This window comes from Eublepharis macularius, chromosome 5 (assembly GCF_028583425.1).
Source record: "Eublepharis macularius isolate TG4126 chromosome 5, MPM_Emac_v1.0, whole genome shotgun sequence".
Taxonomy (NCBI): Eukaryota; Metazoa; Chordata; class Lepidosauria; order Squamata; family Eublepharidae; genus Eublepharis; species Eublepharis macularius.
In genome coordinates this window covers 86001268-86022041 of record NC_072794.1, presented here as the reverse complement: position 1 = coordinate 86022041, position 20774 = coordinate 86001268, and the positions used below count along the sequence as shown (strand labels likewise).

Sequence of the window (20774 nt, the reverse complement as noted above, 5' to 3'; positions counted from 1 at the left end):
CTACTGACCATTGGATCCAACTGGTTATATACATTTAGTAGCTCAGCAGTAGAGTAGCCTCCTCACAATTACAGATGGATAGTGCAAGAAGTTAAAAGGTGTATAAAAGATTATACATACAAAACTTTCACATCCTTTGGATGTTTGCAGTTTATTACAACTTTGTGGTTACCCTCTGCAACATAAATTAAAGGGGAGGGGGGGAAAGATGAAAGAAAGATGGATTCTATGATCCATAGCAAGTGTGTTCAGTGCATATCTGTCAGTACACCAGTAGAGGGAGGTTGGCGTAAGTAGACAATCCTCATGGCAATCCATCATCTTCAAGACTTAATGCTACACGCTATTGAGAAAGAGAGAGAGAAAAGCATCAGTGACCCAAGTGCCATTCTGCTGCAAGGAAAATGAACTGATTCTTGGAAATAAGTTTCCTTTAGGCATGAAATCAATTCTCTGTTGATTAAACATTAGCCTAATAATGGTCAGCTTACAGGAAAATTAACAATGAAGCTAGCACCTATTTGCACTGGCTGTCCTGAGTTCTGTTTTTTAGTCACATTGTCGAATGCTGAGTATTGCCCCAAAAGCAGACCATTCAGTGAGACTATATAGAGAGGAATAGCCCAACTTAGCCCAAGCTTGTCAAGGATCGGAAGCTAGGCAGAGTTGGCCATGGTTAGTACTTGGATGGGAGACCACCAAGGAAGACTGAGGGTTGCTACGAGAAGGAAGGCAGTGACTAAACACCTCTGCTTGTCTCTGACCTGGAACGGCCCATGGATGGGGTTGCTCTGAATCGGTTGCAACTGGACATGTTCTTATTTCCTTCACAACTGTATATTTCAGTGAAGAGGAACTGCTAACCTGGCATAGCTCCATGTTGCATTTTGATATTTAGCTCCATTCATGACTGCATTCAGACAACACAGGCTGTAATTATGCTGAGACTGGGCAGAAACACAGCTTCTTTGCTGATTCTGCATGCTCCCCACATTCCTCCTGTCTCTTCTCAGGCACAGAGTGACTGAAAACTTTCCAGTCTGATCAATTTTCAGTTTTCCATGATGCTCAAATGCAGGTGTCTCAGCAAAACTGGAGTTTGATTAGTCCCCAAAGCCTGGATTCCTAATTGGGATATAACTGAAGTATAGAACCCTGGGTTGCGGGGAATAAAGTTAAATTTGCTGAGGCACCTGCATTTGGAGTGGGATCAAACTGGAAAGTGTTTAATCAAGCTCCATTCATGAAAGGAGGAGGGAGATGGCAGGAGTGAAGACAACGTGCAAGCATGGCAACAAGCTGTGTTTCTGTCCAGTTGCAGTTCAGTTACACTGAGCACTATGTTGAACTAGATAACCCCCCATAACTTTAGAACTCTGTAACTAATTCTGGAAGATTAGGCAGAAAGATCAATCAGATGCTTACTGCTGGGTACACATGTCCAATCTGTGCTGTTCTTCCAATATGGATTTCATCTTCATCTTCCTCTTCTGTAGTTTTCCTGTACACAGGGTTATCAAAGTTCATACTCTTTGTGTTTTTCCGTTTCCAGTTTCTCCAGATGAGGTACCCTCCCGTGCACAACAAGCCAATCACCACTAGAGCAAAGAAACAGAAGAAAATAAACATTTCTAGTTGCTTTGGATGAGTGGGGATGGCTGTGGTTCTCAAATTGGCTGTCCAGATAGGTCTCCAGATCCTCTAGACAAAGTTAGGCTCTCAGAACTGACCTGGAAATTTCACCTTCTAAATAAAGTAGAAGCATGCTTACCAACAGGAACAACAACTCCAATAATGGCAGCTATAACTGTTGATCCAAAACCTTGTCCATCATTAGCATCTGCAACAAAGAAGAAGAACTCAGATTCAATAAAAGCAATACATTAGGAGAAACCCTGATGTTTTCAGAATTCAGTTATTTTGTTCACAAAAAAATTCATCTCAAGAAGCACGTTTCTTTTCACTCATGACAATGTATGCAGCAGCACGCCTGAAGCATTCCCACAGAATGTCTTGAGAAAGGCAAATGGCAGCTCAGAGATGAGAAACATGGACCGCTATTGTCATACGCAAACTAAGTAATAAATTTCCAATACCTCTGTCTGCAAAACTACGACTGTACACAAGAAAAAAAAGTGAATCCTGATGGTACGCAAATCTATTAATATTTGGTGGTTAACGAGAATATTGCTAACGAGGAATCATTCTCAATCTCATTGTTTTGGCTTAACGTCTGGAGGGAAATCTGTGCAGGCAGAGCAGATGAGGAGAATGAATTTCACTAGTGAGCTCAAGGCTACACCAAGCAGGAAACTCACTAAAAAAAAAAAGAATCATGAACTTGTAAATTATCTGAGATGCTTTGGTTGCCCGGGTGGACAACCTGCACTGGGGGGTAGACATAACAAGTGCAACTCTGTCGATTTTCCTGAACTACTCAGCTGCTTTTGATAACACCAATTATGGTATCTAGGGCTTTTTTTTGTGAAAAGAGGTTGCGGAACTCAGTGCTGGCACCATGTGCGCACTATCGGGACTGCGTGATGATGTCACTTCTGGGAAGTGACATCATCATGCAAGGTGCAGCCACCCCTGGAAAGGGCCTCTTTAACTTTTAAACCCTCGCAGCTTCAGCTAGCCAGTGGGGACTTTCTTCCAGCTGAAGCAAATCATGCAGGGTAAACTTCAGCCAGTCAGCTGAAGCAACGGCCCCCTTCCATGTCGCTTGCTCCAGCGGCATGGAAGAAAGCTCTCCCTGCTGGGTGCTGCTTCACCTGACTGGTGGGGAAGCCCCACCAGTCAGCCAAAGTTTAAAGGGCCCCCCTTCCGTGTTGCTCGCTCAAGCGGCATGGCTCTCCTGCTAGGTGCTGCTTCAGCTGACTGGCAGGAAGGCCTGCTCCTGTTTCACATGGAGGCTCAGCACTGTTGCTGCTAAAGATCCTGATGCCTTGGTCTGCATGCTGGATCTCTTTAAAAAGGTGCCGGAATGCCGTTCCACTGTATTCCAGCTGAAAAAAAGCCCTGATGGTATCCTTCTGGACTAGCTGTCTGGCCTGGCCTTGGGAGGCACTCATTTGCAGTGGTTCTGGTCCTAGGTAGATTTCAGAAGGTGGTGCTGGGAAGACTGCTGCTCAGCCCCTTGGCCTTTGGGGTTCCACAAGGCTCCATCTTGTCCCCTATCCTTTTCAATATCTACATGAAACTTCTGGTGAGGTCATCCAGAGATTTGTACTAGGTCGTCATCAATATGCAGATGACACTCAGCTCTTTCTTGCACTTCTGTCTGATCCCAAGGAGGTATAGAAACTCTGTACTGGTGGCCTGAAGATAGTTTTGGAGTGGATGTGGGCTAATAAACTGAAGCTTAATCCTGACAAAACAGAAGAGCTACTGGGGAATGGAAAAGTCTGATCCAGGTCTTAAAGTATCTCCTGTTATGAATGGGGTTGCACTCCCCTGTAGTTTGGAGGGAGGGCTCTTAGACCCAGGCTTACTGCTGGATAAACATGTGGCAGCTGAGGGCGGGAATGTCTTTTATTAACATCAACTGGTTAGATAACTACAGCTTTTCCTGGGCGGAAAAGATCTGGCCACCATGGTGTATGTTCTGGCTACATCTAGATTAGATTACTGCAATGCTCTCTATTTGGGGCTGCCCTTGAAAAGTGTTCAGAAACTTCAATTGGTGCAAAATGTTGCAGCCAGGATGTTGACTGGAGTGGTTCATAGGGACCATATCACTCTAGTCTTGGCCCATCTGCATTGCCTCCTAATCTGTTTCCAGGCACAATTAAAGGTGTTGGTGTTGAACTTTAAAGCCCTGTATGTCTTGATACCAATATACATGACGGACCACTTACTCACTTATGAACCTACCTAACCGCTACAGTCATCTTTCAAGACTCTGCTTTGAGCACCCCTGCCTTTTGAGATTAGACAGGTGGCCACCTGGGAGACGGCCTTCTTGGTCATGCACAAAAACGCTGGAACTCTTTCCCCAGAGAGACTTGTCTGTCCCCTTCTGTTTCCATCTCTCACCAGTGGAGGAAGACTCATTTCATTTGGCATTCCTTCCGAGATCCCTCCTTCCTGCCTTATGTTTCAATTGTTATTTTAAGGTTTTTGTATATGTTTTTAGCTTTGGTTTTAATTGTTTTAATTATGTTTTGTTTCATTTTGATGATTTTAAGTCATGTTTTTATTAAGTATGTTTTATTATGTATGTTTTTAATTTGTTAGCTGCCTTTGTGCCCAATGAGAGCAGAAAAACGGGTATAACTTTTATAAACAAATAAACAGTGCTGCTGTTTATTTATTTACAAAATAAATAAATGCTACTACTAAATAAACCGTGCTAGTGGAAACAATAATAGTGCTACTCTCTATGGTACTGTTCAAACTGACAGATGTCAAAATGAGATCTGGTGTGGTGTAAGAATGATGGAGTAGGATCTGGCAGATCTAGATTAGAATCTCCCCTCTGCCATGGAAGCTGGCTGGGTAACCATAGGCAACTTACACACTCACAGTCTAACTTACTTTGCTTTTTTATTTTTGAGAATCAAATGGATGATAGGAGAGCAATGTAAGCCACTTTGAGTATCCACTGAAGAGAAAGATGTCTGTCAGTGGGGAACAAATGAAATAAATAAAAGTAAATAAAATTATACGTTGTTTCTGAACGAGGAAGGAAATGTTTGGCAGCCTGTTTTGAAACTTGAAGAATTTATCCCTGTAATGATGATATATTCAAGGAGCATACAACATTGCTTGAATTTTGATGAGGCCTCAGGAAGCCACAAAATAGAACTACTGACAGGCCCTCAGAGGAACCTGGCTATTTCCTCATGAGTTTAGTACTCTGCCTGTAGCCTGATCTCAATGTTTCCTCTTTAATATATCAAACATGGAGTCTCTTTTGCAATCTCAGACAGCATGTGGCCTGAGAAGTTACATACGTAACCCTCCCCCCAAAAAATCCATGCCCCCCCCAACCCAAGGCTGCTTCTGGGGTTACAGTACTGGGGTGTGGAAGAATAGAATTGCTCTAGACTGTTTAGACATGATTCAGGACCACTAACTAGCACTCACTGCAGACAGGATAATACCATGATGGAATGCAGAGGAAGCTGATGCAAGCAACAGCAGGAGTTTCATCTGAAAAGATGAATGAACAAGAGAAGCTAGTCTGAGTGCAGGCAGGCACTTTATCAGACCCTCCTGCAAATCCCACCTGCAGAACTGGCTGGTGTAGCAGCTGCAGCACCACATTAGTCACTTAATAGCATTTACATAGTTTCAGGTGGGTAGTTGTGTTGGTCAGTAGTAGGAGCAAGATTTGGGTCCAGAGGCATTTTAAAGACCAACTAGATCCTCGAGGGGAGGTTTGACTCTTGAAAGCTCATACCCTGGAAATCTAGTTGGTCTTTAAGGTGCTACTGAACCCAAATGGCATTTACTATTCAAAGCAACAAATAAGGTCTACCTGTCAAAACTGCCTATTCAAGGGTAACCAATTTTGTTCATATGTGAACAAAGTACTGTTGAAATGCATGGTTTCTTGGATCCATGCATTGCCATCCTTTGCAAGAACAAAAAGGCAAAAACATGTAGATGAGGAAAGTACAATACTATTGTACTAATGCAAATAGTGCTGAAAGAAAGAACTGCACAGAAACGACTACTGCCAGGTCAAACAGACAGCATCATTACCAGCCTTTGAGAAGCAGAAATAAAAGTTGCTTAAACCTCCTTTACTTACAGTGCTGGGAAAGATTGCTGTTTCCTGGTGTTGTCATCTTAGGCTTTGTCAGGCTGGCTGTGGCTGTAGGTGAATGAAAACTAGTAGTGCCGAGGAAGATGCGTGATGTAGTTTCTTGGCTTTCTGTGCTCACGTTACTGGTGTTGCTGATTGTAGCAATGGTGGTAGTGGTGGTACTCATAAAAGCAGTTGTAAAATTGGTAACTGTGGGGAAGTGAGTTGGAGTAGAAACTGGCACAGTAGCTGAGGTAGTTGGAAGCTCTGAAAACACAATCAGTGTAACCATCACCTCAACAAGTATTCAAGACAAGTACAATTTCATTTACCACAGAAACTATATGAGAAAACAATATCAAAACCATATGAGGCAACAATAAGTATAGATGAAGAATGAATAAAGAAGAATGAAAATATTCCACGTTATAGAATACTGTGAGTAACCCTGGCCAATACCAGGGTTTTAGTCCAGTGGTACCTTAGAGACCAACAAGATTTTCAGTGTAAGCTTTTGAGGGTCATAGCTCCCTTCTTCAGGCAACTTGGCTAACACATCTCTTTAAGAATATAGTAGTTTTGATTATCAAAATCATTAAGAAATTGGAGCAGTTTATGAAAAAGACAAGAGCAAGAAGAACTTTTAGATTAGAAGGAAACATTAGAGGGGACGTGAAATTTCTATAGTGTTCTGCAGAAAGACAATGAATATAAAAGTGGTATCTCCCCCACTCCTCAGAAAACACAAAAATTCAGACTAATCAAGAAAGCTGATTGTCAGTAGGCTTAGGAATTAAGTAGCAAAGAGAAATGTGTGAATTCCCTCTTTGCATGTTTCTAAATGGTGCGAACAGAGAATGGGTGAGTAACTTGTGCACTGTCTGTTGGCATTTCTGTGTAACATTAGAAACCACAACTCTAGTGAATATTTATTCATAATATTCCAAATGACAGCGGTAATGGTGTTTCCATGGGAAGCAAGAACAGCTATGGGAAAGTCCTCAAAGTTGTCTTTACCTTTGTAGCACTTTTTCATGTCAGGACCCAACCACATATTGTCAGGACAGGCACATGTATACTTTGGGGAATGTGGAGAGATCTGAGGTGCTGGAAGACAAAGGTATTCACAGCCTCCATTTGGAAGAGAACTGAGCTCACAAGAGTCTGGAGCTACAGAAAAGAAAATAATAACAATATAGCAATGTTTAATGCTCCTGATTATAATTCATGTTATGTTCAGCAGCACATTTCCTATCTCATAGCATTTGGGGACTTTTCCCTCTTTCAGAAGACATAATCTGGAGTCAATTTCAAGAAAACATATTATTAGTAAAGGGGTGGCAATATGTAGATTATCATAAAGTATATATGCCATAGAAAGCGGTTTTCAACATAAAACTTAAACATGCTTACTTGAAAGTAAGGATGTTTCAAACATGATGACTTTCCTATATAGATGTTGCTTTTATGTAGGAAACCACTTATACCCCTCCACATGTTGTTCTAGATGACTCTGGTCAGGCCTGATTTAGATACAGGCATGTACTTAAGAAGCCTTGAGCATCTAGTTAGCTTTTGTATATCAAACCATTTTACTCCTGGCTAAAGGGACACCACAGATAATGTTTTAGGTTCGTTACCAGGTATTATACACAAGTAATATAATTATGGAGTCTCTGCTTCCATTTTAAGTCTTTTATTATTAAAAAATAATTATTCAATATTCTTCATATCAACTCAAATCAACAAAAAATCATACCATCCATTATAACTACATAGATCATTAAAGTGGATCAATTAAAGCAGTTCAAAAAAGTATCTTACCCAAAGATATGAAGGTCACAGGCAGAGAGCCTCTTCAAAGAATAAGCTCACTATCAGTTTAGCTTGTCATATTTATAGGGTTTCAGGAACTTTTCTTAACAACAGTTGCTTCATAGACTCAAATTCTTGGCTAACTTATTATCTTTATGATTTCATACCCCAAACAAGATTATCGATATTTGAAACATGTAACAATAGCTAGTCCATTCTTGCTTTTTGTATTAATAATGTCTATGTAAAATTAGTGATTATAAATTTCTCATACATCTGAATTATCTTTTTGCCCTCCACCAATGTAATTGTTCCCGAATAATGTTACTAGTCTCTATGAAGTTAGACATTCCTGCCATTCTTAGATACTCCCTGAACCTAGGCCTTGGTTCATTGTAGATATTATTATGAGATAGATGGCTCTTCTAATCTATACATGGCAATACAACTGGGTAATTCTATTATTTTATGCCATTCTCCAAGTTTATTTTATTCTAAGCCTCTAGACTCCTTTTGTGGCCTATCTAGTTATGGGGCTGGGCTAGCCCAGTTTCTGTGTGCATAGGTGTCTTGAATAACTTTCTAGGTCACATCCAGCAATTGTTCCTCTATAGTTTTAGCCATATCCATGACAATGTGATGAACTATTTTGGTGCTTGGACTGAGAGAACCCAAATGATTTCATATGGCTCACTTCCAATAAAAATACCTTTAGGATCAAGGAACGAAAAGTCCTTGTTAGAGCTGTATAGCTCTTTAAAAATATATACAACAGCAGAGGGCACCAATGCAGTAGTACAGTACTGGTCAGTCTGTCCCAGCTTCCAGCAGTTTCAAAGGATTCTATTTTAATCCTTCTTTTATGTTGAGGGGCGGGGACAGAAGCTGTTTTCTGATCCTAATGATAGACAAGACCATTAGCAATCACATGAGTGTAATGCTAGGATGTTGAACTAGGGGAACTCCAGTTCAAATCCTCACTCAGCTACAAAACTTACTGGGTGACTGTGGGTCAAAATCTCTCTCAGCCTTATTAACCTCAGACTAATCTGCTGGAGAAGAGAACCTCATAAAGCCAATCTGCATTCCTTGGAAAATGGGCAGGATAAAAATGTAAGCAGATAACTAGATAGATAATATTTTCTGAACTGCAGAGTCCACAAACCTATCTACCTGTAGTAGCTTCATGTCTTTATTAGCTAACTCTTCCCCTTTTTACAGAGCACAATAACATACCTATGATAAATAATTTCAAAGCTGTGTTAGTGCTTGGGACTGCTGAAGTGGACTATTTAGGATTCTTCCCCCTTTCATTATTACCTATGGTTCTGAGTATCTCTGCCCTCTGTAAAGAAAACAAGCCTACTGGTTTAGGGGAAGTCAATAGAGTCAGGGATTAAAGTACCAATCCTAGAAGAACATCCCTGAACACAGCATTGCTAGTACTGCCACTATTTCCCCAACAAACCTTAGGTCAGAGGCTGGAGAAAACAAACTTTTAACTTTCCCAGGCATTAACTGAGAGTCAGCCCTGCAAGGGAGGATTCCTTGCCCTGCTGAGTCTCTGCAAAATTACAAAGGTAGTAGGACCAAAATGGTCTGAGCACTGGTTTAGGCTGAAGCCAAAGATCTAAGAACCATCACACAGTCATGAGGTTTATTTATAATAAACAGTTTGTTTATTATAAATGTGCATTAAAAAGTTGTATTTTAGAAAGTGGGTAAAAGGATAAATAATAACAATTTAACTGAAACGAACACTATACAGACCAAGCAGAGTTTGTTTGCCATTCTAAGCCATGACGGTAACTTGTAGGCATAACACAGCATTCTTAGCATCAAAGTTTTTAGGCCCAAGGCATCAAATCAAAGATGAAGTCCACAGGTGAGTAGTCCACAGGTGAGAAGGCACTCATAACTAAAACAAGGTCCTCAAAGAGATTCCAACAAGAGGCGAGCTGAGGGTTATATAAGCAAGTGACTTTCCCAATTTATTCCCAACTGCCTAACCACCTAGGGAGATCTCACTAAATAACTGGTTCCCCCTCAACTGCATGTGAGGTTGGCATTCTGCAGTTATGCTAAACCCATGTAGCAATACCATGAGCATGTACCATCTTCTTCTGGGAACTGCAGCTGGGTCATATAACTTAATTAGTTTGAACACTCTGCCTTGCCTCTAACCCTGGAGACTTGCAGCAACAAGAAAGTCTTCTTGTCAGGACTTTTTTGTTGGGAATGATGGACAGCCAGTTGGAAAGAAGTTTTGGAACTTTCTTTTTATATATGATCACAGCAGCAAGAATACTGTATGAACAAAAATGGAAAACTCCAATATTGCCAACAATGGAGGAATTTTGGACAAAAGTTTTGGAGTTTGCATCAATGGCAGAACTTACTTTACTAATTAGAGAAAAGACATTATCTACATTTTTGGCTGAATGGAAAACCGTTTACAGACTTTTTACATGAAATAGGTAACAATGATTTGATGATATCTGGATTTATGGATTAAGAATCATGAACAGCAGAAAAAAATATATTTGTCACAGAGAAAATTGGAACTCAAATTGTAGTTTACTATTTTTTTCTCTTTTTCCTATCTTTCTAAATTGTATTTTCTTTTTATTACTATGAGTTGCTTGTCCTGTTTGTTATTTCATGTTTATATGTACTGTTAGTGTGGTTTTTCAGATTGTTGGGTTTTTTTATGTTTACCATTTATTGCTTAAATAAAAAAGTTTATGATCCAGAGACTTGCAGCAACAGCAGCTGGGCTGTAAAACATTCTTCTAGATTCACTCTCACAATGGTATCGATTACCCACAATTGATACAGACTCTAGACAAGCATACCTATTTCTTTACAATCAGTCCTCTTTTCTCTTTAGCTAGAACTGTAACTTTTCTCTAAAGAAAATTTTTTATTTCACCATATGAAATAATAGTAATATATTATAATATTATTAAGAAAAAGATAAATTTTCCCTTCAGGAGAGTTTCATTTAGTGCTAGAATTCCAAAGTCAGATTCATTTTGCAATCTATAGTGTGTGTTTTCCAGTACTATCCTAAGCAGTTACACCCTTTTAATTCAACTGAAGTCTTAGAAGAGTGTAACTCTGCTTCAGTTGTGATGTTAAGATGCGATATAGTGGATGTGTATCTTTCTTTGATAATTCAGTATACTGATGTTGGCCCACTATTACATAAAAAGCATTCCTTACCTTTCGGCTGCTTCAGGTCATGAAACACTACAATATCATGCGGGTTATTGAGATTCTCTGCTAAAATAGAGATGTCCAGCCCGTTCAGCCGGTTGGCACTGAAAATTGCCTCATTCTCCAGGTCAGTCCAGAATACCCTGTCCTGCAAAAACAGAGACTGCATTGTGCACCAGCTTGATTATTTTAAATATTGTGTCTTCCTATGTTTCAACCTTCTTTTTTTGTAACTCTTCATACAGAGCCCTGCCTACATACAAAGGCAGACTAGAACACCATTAAGGCTCTGTTAAGCCTATCCTAAATATAAATTTCCAAGGTACTGTGAAGCCCACTGCAGTCAATGGTGCTCAATCCACTGTAGGTTCATTCTGAGATTTCAGTTAGTGGGTCCTAATCCACCATCCTCACCTCATGGAGTATCTGATCTATGGAGCTGCCTCTGAGGACAGCCACTTTGCCAAAGTTAAGGAAGATTCTGTGGGGTTGGGGGTGGGATTGGCCTCATTCTCTGAAACAAGTTTCTTTGCTCTTGCAATTTAAAGTATCCTGAGGGGAGATGGGCTCAGAGAAAGCTCCTTTTCCAAGCTCAACTACACACCCTTACTCACAGTTCTTTAAACTGCAAGTCAACAACTGTAGGTCATGTACTTTACTAAAAGCAGGAGTGATATAATACTATTACAAATAGCAAGCCTACCTTGTCCCAAAAAATTCAAACATGATGTTTTCAGACTGCTTATTAAGCCCCCTGAGTACGTTATGTTTAGCTGAATTATGAGGAAGTGAAAGGTAAGAGGAATTTAAGTTCCCTACTTTTTTGTAAAGAGGTAAAACTGTTTGTTATTAATTTATTCTTTACTTTTGCTATATCTCCCCACTATATTTCAGAGATCTCCCTTTCCCTGACATACTGCACTCTTCAAAGAAAAGCAAAGAAAATGTCATTTATAGAAACAGTCTGTTCATGAAAAGAAATTCTAGAGATGAACCAACCCAGAGGTGAGGCGTATGTGCCCAACCTTACTTATCAAAAGGCCATCTTGTGCTCTAAGCTGGATTTCTCTGACTTGTGTGGCTATGATAGTTCATTTAAAGGATCTGAAGGGATTTATTAGAAACTGGAACACTCCCCAACATTCCAGAGAAAATGCCATTCCATGCTAAATCTTCCTTCCCTTCCAAAGGTGTGACCTGTATTAAATTAGTTTTCATTTAGAGCAAGCCACTGAATTTCTGAGTGGTGAACTCTCTGCAGTTAAGGATAAATTGTATAAGACTTTGCATACGAGTACCACAATTCTCTCTTAGCTATTCAACTGTGAGAAACACTTAATACATATTAGGAGATAAGAAGACAAAGCAGCTTTTAAAAGCTACTGTTTACCACTGAGCTGGATTTCATGTCAGATATAGGTGAAATGGTATAATGATATGGCCTATCTTGCAGTCAAAATATACCAAGCTCTCTAAAAAAACCCCACACTATTAATTTACATAATTCTAGCCTTCCACAGACTTCAATTTGTTTGCTCTTTGGCACTTTCTACCAACATGGATTTAAAACACATCTGTTAACTAGGCCCATTTTTAACTTTCCTATTCATTAGAAAATCTTTGGTCCTGCGATCTGCATACATCTTGAATAGTCAACTAGCTGCTCCACAATCCCACTTCTTGAATCACAAGTATGGCTCATACCTAGAAAACTGAACCTCCCACTCTAACACTGTCCAACTATTTGCGGAGAATGTTGAATTCTGGTAGCCCTTCATTTAGTTCCAGACCTGCTTCTAAGGATCTGAGATTCAGGTTCGGTATTCAATTAAAAATACCGAACTTTACCTGATTCGGTAAAATCATTCGGTACAATTTGGTATTACTTAACTTAAAAGGGATTACTGAATACTAAATTTAAGTTTACTGAATTGATTTGGTAAAATTCGGCAAAATTCGGCAATCGCAGCTGGGCTGTGACTTGCTGTTCCATTGTTAAGGAATAGCAAATAAACACTGTTTCCTGCCTTTTGTAACCAGATTGGAGGGGGAGTGAGAAGGGGGGAGTGAGGCAGAGGCAGAAGGGGGGAAGGGGGAGTGTGGCCAATCCTTGCAGGAGTACTACATCTCTGGTCAATAGGATTCTCAAGAAGGAAAGAGCCTTTTAAAAACTGCCCTGCAAGGAGTTAAATTAGACAGGCTTCCCTCAGAGCAGTCTGCATTTCGGGCCTGGAGATTGAGAGACACTGTCTACTGCTGTTGGCTGTTTGCTCTCTCTCTGTGGTCTGGGACTCTGGCCTGCTTTGGACTGTGACTGGATCCTGACCTGGAGTGAGTGGATTCCTGCTGCTGCCTGCTGAGACCTGCTGCACCTAGAGAACTTTTGCTGCTGCATCTAGAGGACTTCTGCTGCTGCCTGGTTTGAGAGTCATTAGACTCACAGGTTTTTTTTTCTCTTTTGGGGGGAAGGAGGTAAGCCTGGTGTCTGGGAGGAATAGGGTTGTGGGGGAAGGGAATTTTTTTTTTTTACTTTGCATTTTAAAAGCTGCTTTTTTGCTGTGTGTCGGGGGTGCTTTGGTTGGGCTTTTGTGGGGGGGGGCTTTGGTTTGAAGTTGGTTATATTTACTTTTCATTTTGCTCCTTGTTCTTCTGGGGGAGGATCTTTTTTGTTTTACCCTGTTGTGGATTATCCTGTTGTGGGTGTTTTACAGTTCCAGTTAAATTTATTAAATTCGCCTCTGTTTTTGCTGGTTGTTCTTTGGGGTGCCTATTTTCCCCTGTTCTTGGTGCTTGGGGTGCTGTTTCTTTATAGTGTTAACTGTTTTTTGCTTGGTGCTTTCTGTTGCCATAAATTGGGTCTGGTGTTTAATTGCCGTTGGTTCAGGGTTGTTGTTCTTCTGGGGGAGTGTTTGCTAAGGTACTAGTCTCAGTTTAGCTTAAATTACCTAGTGGTGTTTTAGTGTACTTTTAGGAATAGGTCTCCTGCAAATTTGGTGGATTTTGCTTGCCAAATGCCACCCCCAGCCCACTGGATAGCCTCCATAGTTTCCCCAATAATGGAGATTGGAGGTGGTTGGGGGAGGGCATAAAATGTCCTCTAGGGTCCATTCTTTTGGAAAATTGGGGGGTAATTAGAGAACAGTGAGGAATAAGTCCCCTGCAAATGTGGTGAGATTTGGTCAAATATGACCCCGCCCAGGCCACAGTATACACCCAAACTGAGTTTCCTATAGGAAAGAATGGCCAAATTTTACCCAATTAGCTTTGTATTACCGAACCAAACTGGAGAATGAATTTGTTATTCCGAACTTGAATTTACCAATTTTTTTCCTGTGCACACGCCTACTTCTCATTAGTTCCTTGACTGAGGTTCAGGTTGTAGCTAGGCTTAGTCCCACTCATGATCTCATACCTCAAATACTGCTAATCCAAATGGATGGCTCAAGTAATCTGTGGAAGAGATGAGAACTTTCCTGTTGCCACCACTGAAATCTACACTTGAAAGTAAGTGCAACTTGGAGTCTACCCAGTAGAGACGTTCATTCAACAAATCTGGGAAGCAAAAAAGTCAAAGTGAAATATATCCACATGCATTAATTTTCATATATATTATAGGAGTGAACCCCTTTTTCGCAGGAGGGGTCAGATAAGGTCTCGTATGTCAGAAACGTCCAGGCTGCTCCTCTGCCCATTGTGCCACACACAGGGATAATTACATACATTACATACTCACAACAAGCATTCAAGGAAGTTAGCAATGCCCCCCAATTCCAAAAATACTACATTCAGATGAACATACCATAGAAACGCTGTTAAAATTAAAACTCCACAAAGCATCAGTTCCTTTTAAAAGACTTGTCTGGGATTAAAAACTTATTATTAAGTTTCTATCCTTTTGTTTGGTATGCAAGTACTAAACCAGGCACATGGGGGCAGCTCCCAAGCAGTCAGAAGTAACTCGAGAGCTGAAATCATAGCTCTATGGATTGAATGCTCTTTTTCTGCATTAATATGTACATAAGCAGTTAGCATTATTTTTACTGAGTCTATAGACAAATGGGACAAAATGTGCATAGTAGCAGTACCTTGCATCCTATATGCAAATAAGAGCAAAACTAGATGATACCCTCAATATGCAGTCTCTTGACTTTTTAAACATTCAGCAGAAGACAGCAAAGAAAGGGGTTCCTCAAGAGTTTGGTGTCTTCCATGTAGGGATGGGATTTTGTGTTGCTGTTGCAGGTTAAGCTCAGCAGCAACGGGGCTTCCACACGGCATGTCTCCTCACAGTTTCCCTGCCACAGTTCCATGGAAGTGGCCACTCCCATCCCAGATCAACAGAGCTTTTGCAATTGTTTTTTTTTAAATCAGCACTAGAATGTCATTATTATCAATATACAGTAGTAATGATAGCTGAAGCAGGTTTTAATCTTTTCATCCCAGTTTTCATCTTTTAAAAAACTCTCTAGCCTCTTCCCTGCAAAGATATGCCTCCTTTGAACACCAGCGGGAGAAAAAACTACCATCCTGACTCTCCAGCAGACCTCCATAGTCCCTGGAAGCCATCCCCTAAGAAATCATGCGTGGGTAGGACTGCCCCACTCCTGGACCACTGAGAAAGGAAGCTTCACGTAAGTGAAAACAAATCTTCTATTCTCTGATGGTCCTGGAAGTGGGGCAGTCCTCACTTAAGGGACATGAAAAAACAGTGTGCCCCAGGGTGGGTTGTCTTGCTTTCCGGCCTAGAGGGTATGTAGTAGTATCCTCCTGCTGAAGGCTGCCTCAGCAGAAGGCAATTTATCTATCCTGTAGTGTCTGGTGAAAAAGTGTACTGATTTCCAGGTTGTCGCCTTACAAATTGTCTCTAACAAAGGAAAGGATCTGTAGGCTGCTGATGTTGCCGCCCCGGTAGAGAATGTACCTTGACACAGTTTCATACCCCTGGTCCTGTATGTCAGGATGTTGCACCCCCTGATCCACCTACTTAGTGTGGAAGTGGACACTCTCTGCCCCAAGGAGGACTTCCTAAATGACACAAGTAGGGTTTCAGACTTGTGTAACTATTTAGTCCTATCCAAATACGCACATCAAGGCAGTGCCACTCCCTTTCCTTCTCATGCTTTGGATTAGGGCAGGAGGAGGACGGCTCTATCTCTTCCATCCTATGAAAGATGGAGTTCACTTCCGGGACAAAGGCTGGGTCCGGTCGTAATACTACTCTGTCATTGGTAAGAATGTAGAGCTCCCTATCTGCTGATAGTGCAGCTCCCACCAGAAAAAGTCTTAAAAGTCAGTTCTTTCAGATGACATGAAGCCATAGGCTCAAAGGATTCTTTAGATAATGCTCTCAGTACAAAATTAAGATTCCACATGGGAAACTCGTGGAAGATTTAACAATGAGGTCCCCCTTAAGAATCTCTTGAGATGAGAATGTTGTAGTATGGAATGTCTTTTCTTAGAACCCCTAATTATTGAGATGGCTGCCACCTGCCTTCCAAGGGTGCTGTTGTTAAGACCTTTATCCAACGCTTCTTGAAGGAAAGATAGTATCTTCCTAACTGGTACCGATAAGGGCCCTATGCCTCTATCTAAGCACCAGATCTGGAAAACTTGCCAGGTAGTGTTATAGACTATGAGGAGCTCTTCTTAGAGGCTAACATGGTATTTATTACACCTCCTGCATAACCTAATCATACTAGCTATTTGCCCTCAATCTCTAGGCTGTGAGGTTTGGCAGAGTCAGTCGAGGAGTGTGGCATTGTTCCCTGCATTAACAGGTCCTCCTTCAGTGGGAGGCACCTGGGACCCATAATTAAGAGCCCCTTCAGTTCTTGAACCCAAGCCCTTCTTGGTCAGAAAAGCACTATTAGTATCACCTCTGCATGTTGCTCCATGATTTTCTGAACAACTCTGTGAAACAGTTGTACCGGGGGAAAGGCATACAAGAGTTGTTGGGCCCACTTGCAGCTCATGGAGTCTACTAGAGATTGGAAAGAACTGGATTATGAACCAAAAAGCTCCACAAACCAGCCCGGTTCATGGTTTGCAAACCAGTGGTTCGTGGAAGCTTGTTTCCACGAACTTCCACAAAATGGTCAACATTTGGTTTGTTTTAAAGAGAAATGCCCCTTTCCCTGCCACTGCAAAGGCAGGGAAAGGGGCATTTAAACCCGTAGATCAGCTGATAATTTAAACAGTGGGGCTTGGCTCCCTGGCCAGTAGTTACCGGCCGGCTAGCCAAGCCACACTCACAGTTCCTGGCCATCTAGCCAAGCCCCACACGCAGTTTAAATGGCTCTGAGCGGCGGGGAAATGGCCATTTAAACTGCGGGTGGGGCTTGGCTGACTGGCTGGCCGGGTGAGGCTTGGCTGGCTCGGAGCAGCAGGGAAATGGCTGGTCGGCTGGGAACTCCCGGCTCGCCAGCCAAACCCCATCCACAGATTAAATGGCCATTTCCCCGCTGCTGGCAGTGGCCATTTAAACAGCCCCGCTTGTCTCCCTGATAAGCAGCTGATCCGGGATTTAAATGCCGGTTCGTGAACTTGCCCCAGTTTGTGGTTCCTGGTTCGTGAAAACACCACGAACTACGAACTGCACGGTTCGGTTTTTTAGTGGTTTGTGCTCATGTCTAGCATCTACCCCTATGGCTTGAGGTTCTCTCTCTCTCTCCCCAAATGAATCTCAGAACCTAACAGTTCTGATTGTTGGCAAATAGGTCCAGCTCTGCCTTGCTGAACCTCTGGCAGACCTGCCAGAAATTTTCTCTGGATAGCATCCATTCTGATTGGTCCATCACACTCTGGCTTAGCCAGTCCATCAACGTGTTGTCCTGGCCTACTACGTGTACTGCTTTTAGAGATTTAAGGTGATTCTCCACCCACTACAGCATGATGCACGTTTCTTCATTCGGGAACTTGCATCTGGTGCCTCCTTGTCTGTTCACATAGGCCTTGGCTGTCATATTGTCTGTCTGAAATGCCATTGTGGAACTGGATGGGTCCAGTCACTAGTTGATATCCCGTTTGAGGGTTGTTGGACCTCTTGTGTGTTATCACCTCTTGGTATGGGAATCTCTAGAGTGCCCGGCCATGGAAACTTGATCACTGGAGGACATCCTGACATGATCGTCCCTAGCAGCTGAACCAGGAGCATCACTTCCACCTTCTGGTTCCATAAGACTGCTGATACCATTGTCTGAATTTTATGTTGTCTTTCCTGTGACAGGAAAACTCTGTCTTGGGCCATATCTATCATGTCCCCCAAGCGTCCCATTTTCTGGGCTGGAAGAAAATTTATTTATGTTTTATTTATTTTCCGCTCTCCCGACATCAGCAGGCTCAGGGTGGATTACATCATATACATTATAAAAACATTAACATTTCAACTTTAAAACCAATCCTACTATATAATTCCCTTAGCGTCTTTCAGACGACGCATTTTTACCCTGGTGTGCCTGCGCAGGTGCACGAGGAAAAAAGGGCGTTTTGGAACGCCACCTCTGGTGGCGGAGGGTCAGGCGAGTCTGCCCGGTCTCATGCCACTGGGCTATGTAGCCCAGCCGGGGGAGGAGGGTGGCACAGGAAGAGCGACGCGCCTGCAGGTAAAGCCCAGGCGACGGGGTGAGACCAAAGTTCCCACCACCATGGAAGCCCCGCCGGAGGTGCAGCACGCCACTCTCGGTGGGGACAAGGCGGAGGTGAAGCACCCACCACCCTCAGAGCCCCACCAGAGCTGCGCCGTGCCGCTCTCGGTGGGGATGAGGCAGAGGTGAAGTGCCCATTGCCCTCGGAGCCCCGCTGGAGCTGCGCCGCGCCGCTCTCGGTGGGGATGAGGCGGAGGTGAAGCGCCTGCCGCCCTGGAAGCCCCACTGGAGCCCTCCCCAGACCCCCCTTGCCCCTCTACCTGCCAATCCTCCCCAGACCCCTCCTGCCTTTCAGCCCTCCCCAGAACCCCCCTTGCCCCTCTACCTGCCAATCCTCCCCAGACCCCTCGCTTTCCCCTCCACCTGCCAGCCCTCCTCAGAACCCCCCTTGCCCTTCTACCTGCCAATCCTCCCCAGACCCCTCCTGCCTCTCAGCCCTCCCCAGAACCCCCCTTGCCCCTCTACCTGCCAATCCTCACCAGCCCCCTCCTGCCTCTCAGCCCTCCCCAGACCCCCCTTGCTCCTCTACCTGCCAATCCTCCCCAGACCCCTCCTGCCTCTCAGCTCTCCCCAAACCCCCTTGCCCCTCCACCTGTCAGCCCTCCTCAGACCCCCCCCCCAGCGCCAGCCCACCCCAGCCCCAGCTTTCTAGAGTCTGATGTATTTATTTGCACAACAGGCTTTGTTTCTAGTAGACAATAATATATAATTTAAAATCTAAAATACAGAGTACAAAAAGCAGCAGCACAAACAATTCATATAATCCATCATCCAACTGCCCCTAAAAGAATATCACAAAGGGTTGGGTGGTAGCTATTTCCTGATAGGAAGGGACGATCCCCTCTATTCAACCAGTGGGGGCCCTGCCCAGCGTCAACCATATGTCTGGCAGAACAGCTCTGTCTTACAGGCCCAGCAAAAGGATAGCAAGACCTGCCAGGCCCTGGTCTCATCAGACAGAGTGTTCCACCAGGTTGGAGCCAGGACCGAAAAGGCCCTGGCTCTGGTTGACGAAAATGGCTCTTTTCCTTGTTGACCACGAGCCATGAACCCACAGGCAGGCTACCATTCATTTCACCACTTCCATCTCCTGGAGTAGAGCAGGAGCCTTGATCTAAATGTCACCCAGGTATGGGAAAAAGAGACACTCCCTGCAAACTCAGATGTGCTACCAGGGCTACTAGGATTTTGGTGAAAATCCTGGGCAATGACTTTAGGCCAAAAAGTAGAGCCTGATATTGGAAAGTGTCTTCCTTTGTATGCAGAGCAACCTGTGATGGGCTCCTTGTATCAGAACATGTAAATTGGCCTCCGACAGATGGATGGAAGCCAGAAAATCTGAATGGCAGCCACAGTGGATTTAAGCATTTCCATTTTGAATTTTCTTGTTCTGATGCGTCTGCCCAACCATTTCAGGTCCAACATGGTCCTGACATCACCATTCTTCATTGGGACTATGAAAAACACTGAGTACACCCCCCTGGGTTCTGTGTGCTTCTGGCTCCGGTTCTATGGCCTCTACACTAGTAGATGCTGAATGGCCTTTTCCAAAAGTTGGTGGGGGTTTTTTTTACTCATTCTTTGGGATTTGGAGGAAGTGTCCAGGTGATACAGAGTTGAATTTCAGCAGATACCTATTGGTCATTGTATCCAGCATCCACCTGTCGCTTACTGCCTGTTGCCAAAAGTTCACAAGGTTTTGTTAACACCCTCAAATCCCAATTGTGCCTGTTGTCTCTGCATAGTCACACAGAGTTTCCCTTCAGTCCCTTGGCGTTCTGACCAGATTTGTTGAAGGAAGAGGATCTACTCTCCTCTCAAAGTTTGGTCTGCCATCTTCCCTTGAGTGACCTGGAGTAGCCCGTGCAGGAATGACACTTGGACTCTCGAAAGGACTGAAACCTCTTTCTTCTTTTCTTTGACCTCCACCAGGTATTTTGTACAAACCTTCTTCAAACTGGTTGGCTACTTTGGCTTGGGCTGAAGGGTCCACGCCCCAGTTCCTAAGCCAAGTATTGTACCTGGCTGCCACACTAAGTGCCATGGATCTTGCTGACAACTGCAGAGCATCCAAGGACACATCTGCCGCAAAGGCTGTTGCCATGGCGATTTTCTTGATTTCATCCTTTAGTTCTTTGGAGACATTGCTGCTTGTTGCAGCCAGGTCCAAGGCGTAAGAAAATATGGCTCTAGCAAAAAAGTGAACCTGCTGCTGATGCTCTGAGAGATGTAGTAGAAGCTTCAAATTTCCTGTGCAGAGCTTGTTCAATCTGCCTGTCATAGGAATCTTTGGGCAGACCATCTGCATCCATAGGCAGCATGAAATTGGATGCCATGCAAGT

At 43.0% G+C, this 20774-nt stretch overlaps 1 protein-coding gene across 1 annotated transcript in view; it reads right to left on the bottom strand.

Annotated features, from left to right (window-relative positions):
* Nucleotides 1–304: 304 nt before the first annotated feature.
* LRP8 (LDL receptor related protein 8) overlaps nucleotides 305–20774 on the bottom strand; it is a 295799-nt gene continuing 275329 nt past the window's right edge. The window contains 7 exon segments of the mRNA XM_054980392.1: nucleotides 305–343; nucleotides 1426–1598; nucleotides 1772–1840; nucleotides 5762–6022; nucleotides 6773–6925; nucleotides 10796–10937; nucleotides 14202–14341. Coding sequence (XP_054836367.1) covers nucleotides 305–343; nucleotides 1426–1598; nucleotides 1772–1840; nucleotides 5762–6022; nucleotides 6773–6925; nucleotides 10796–10937; nucleotides 14202–14341 — 977 coding nt within the window.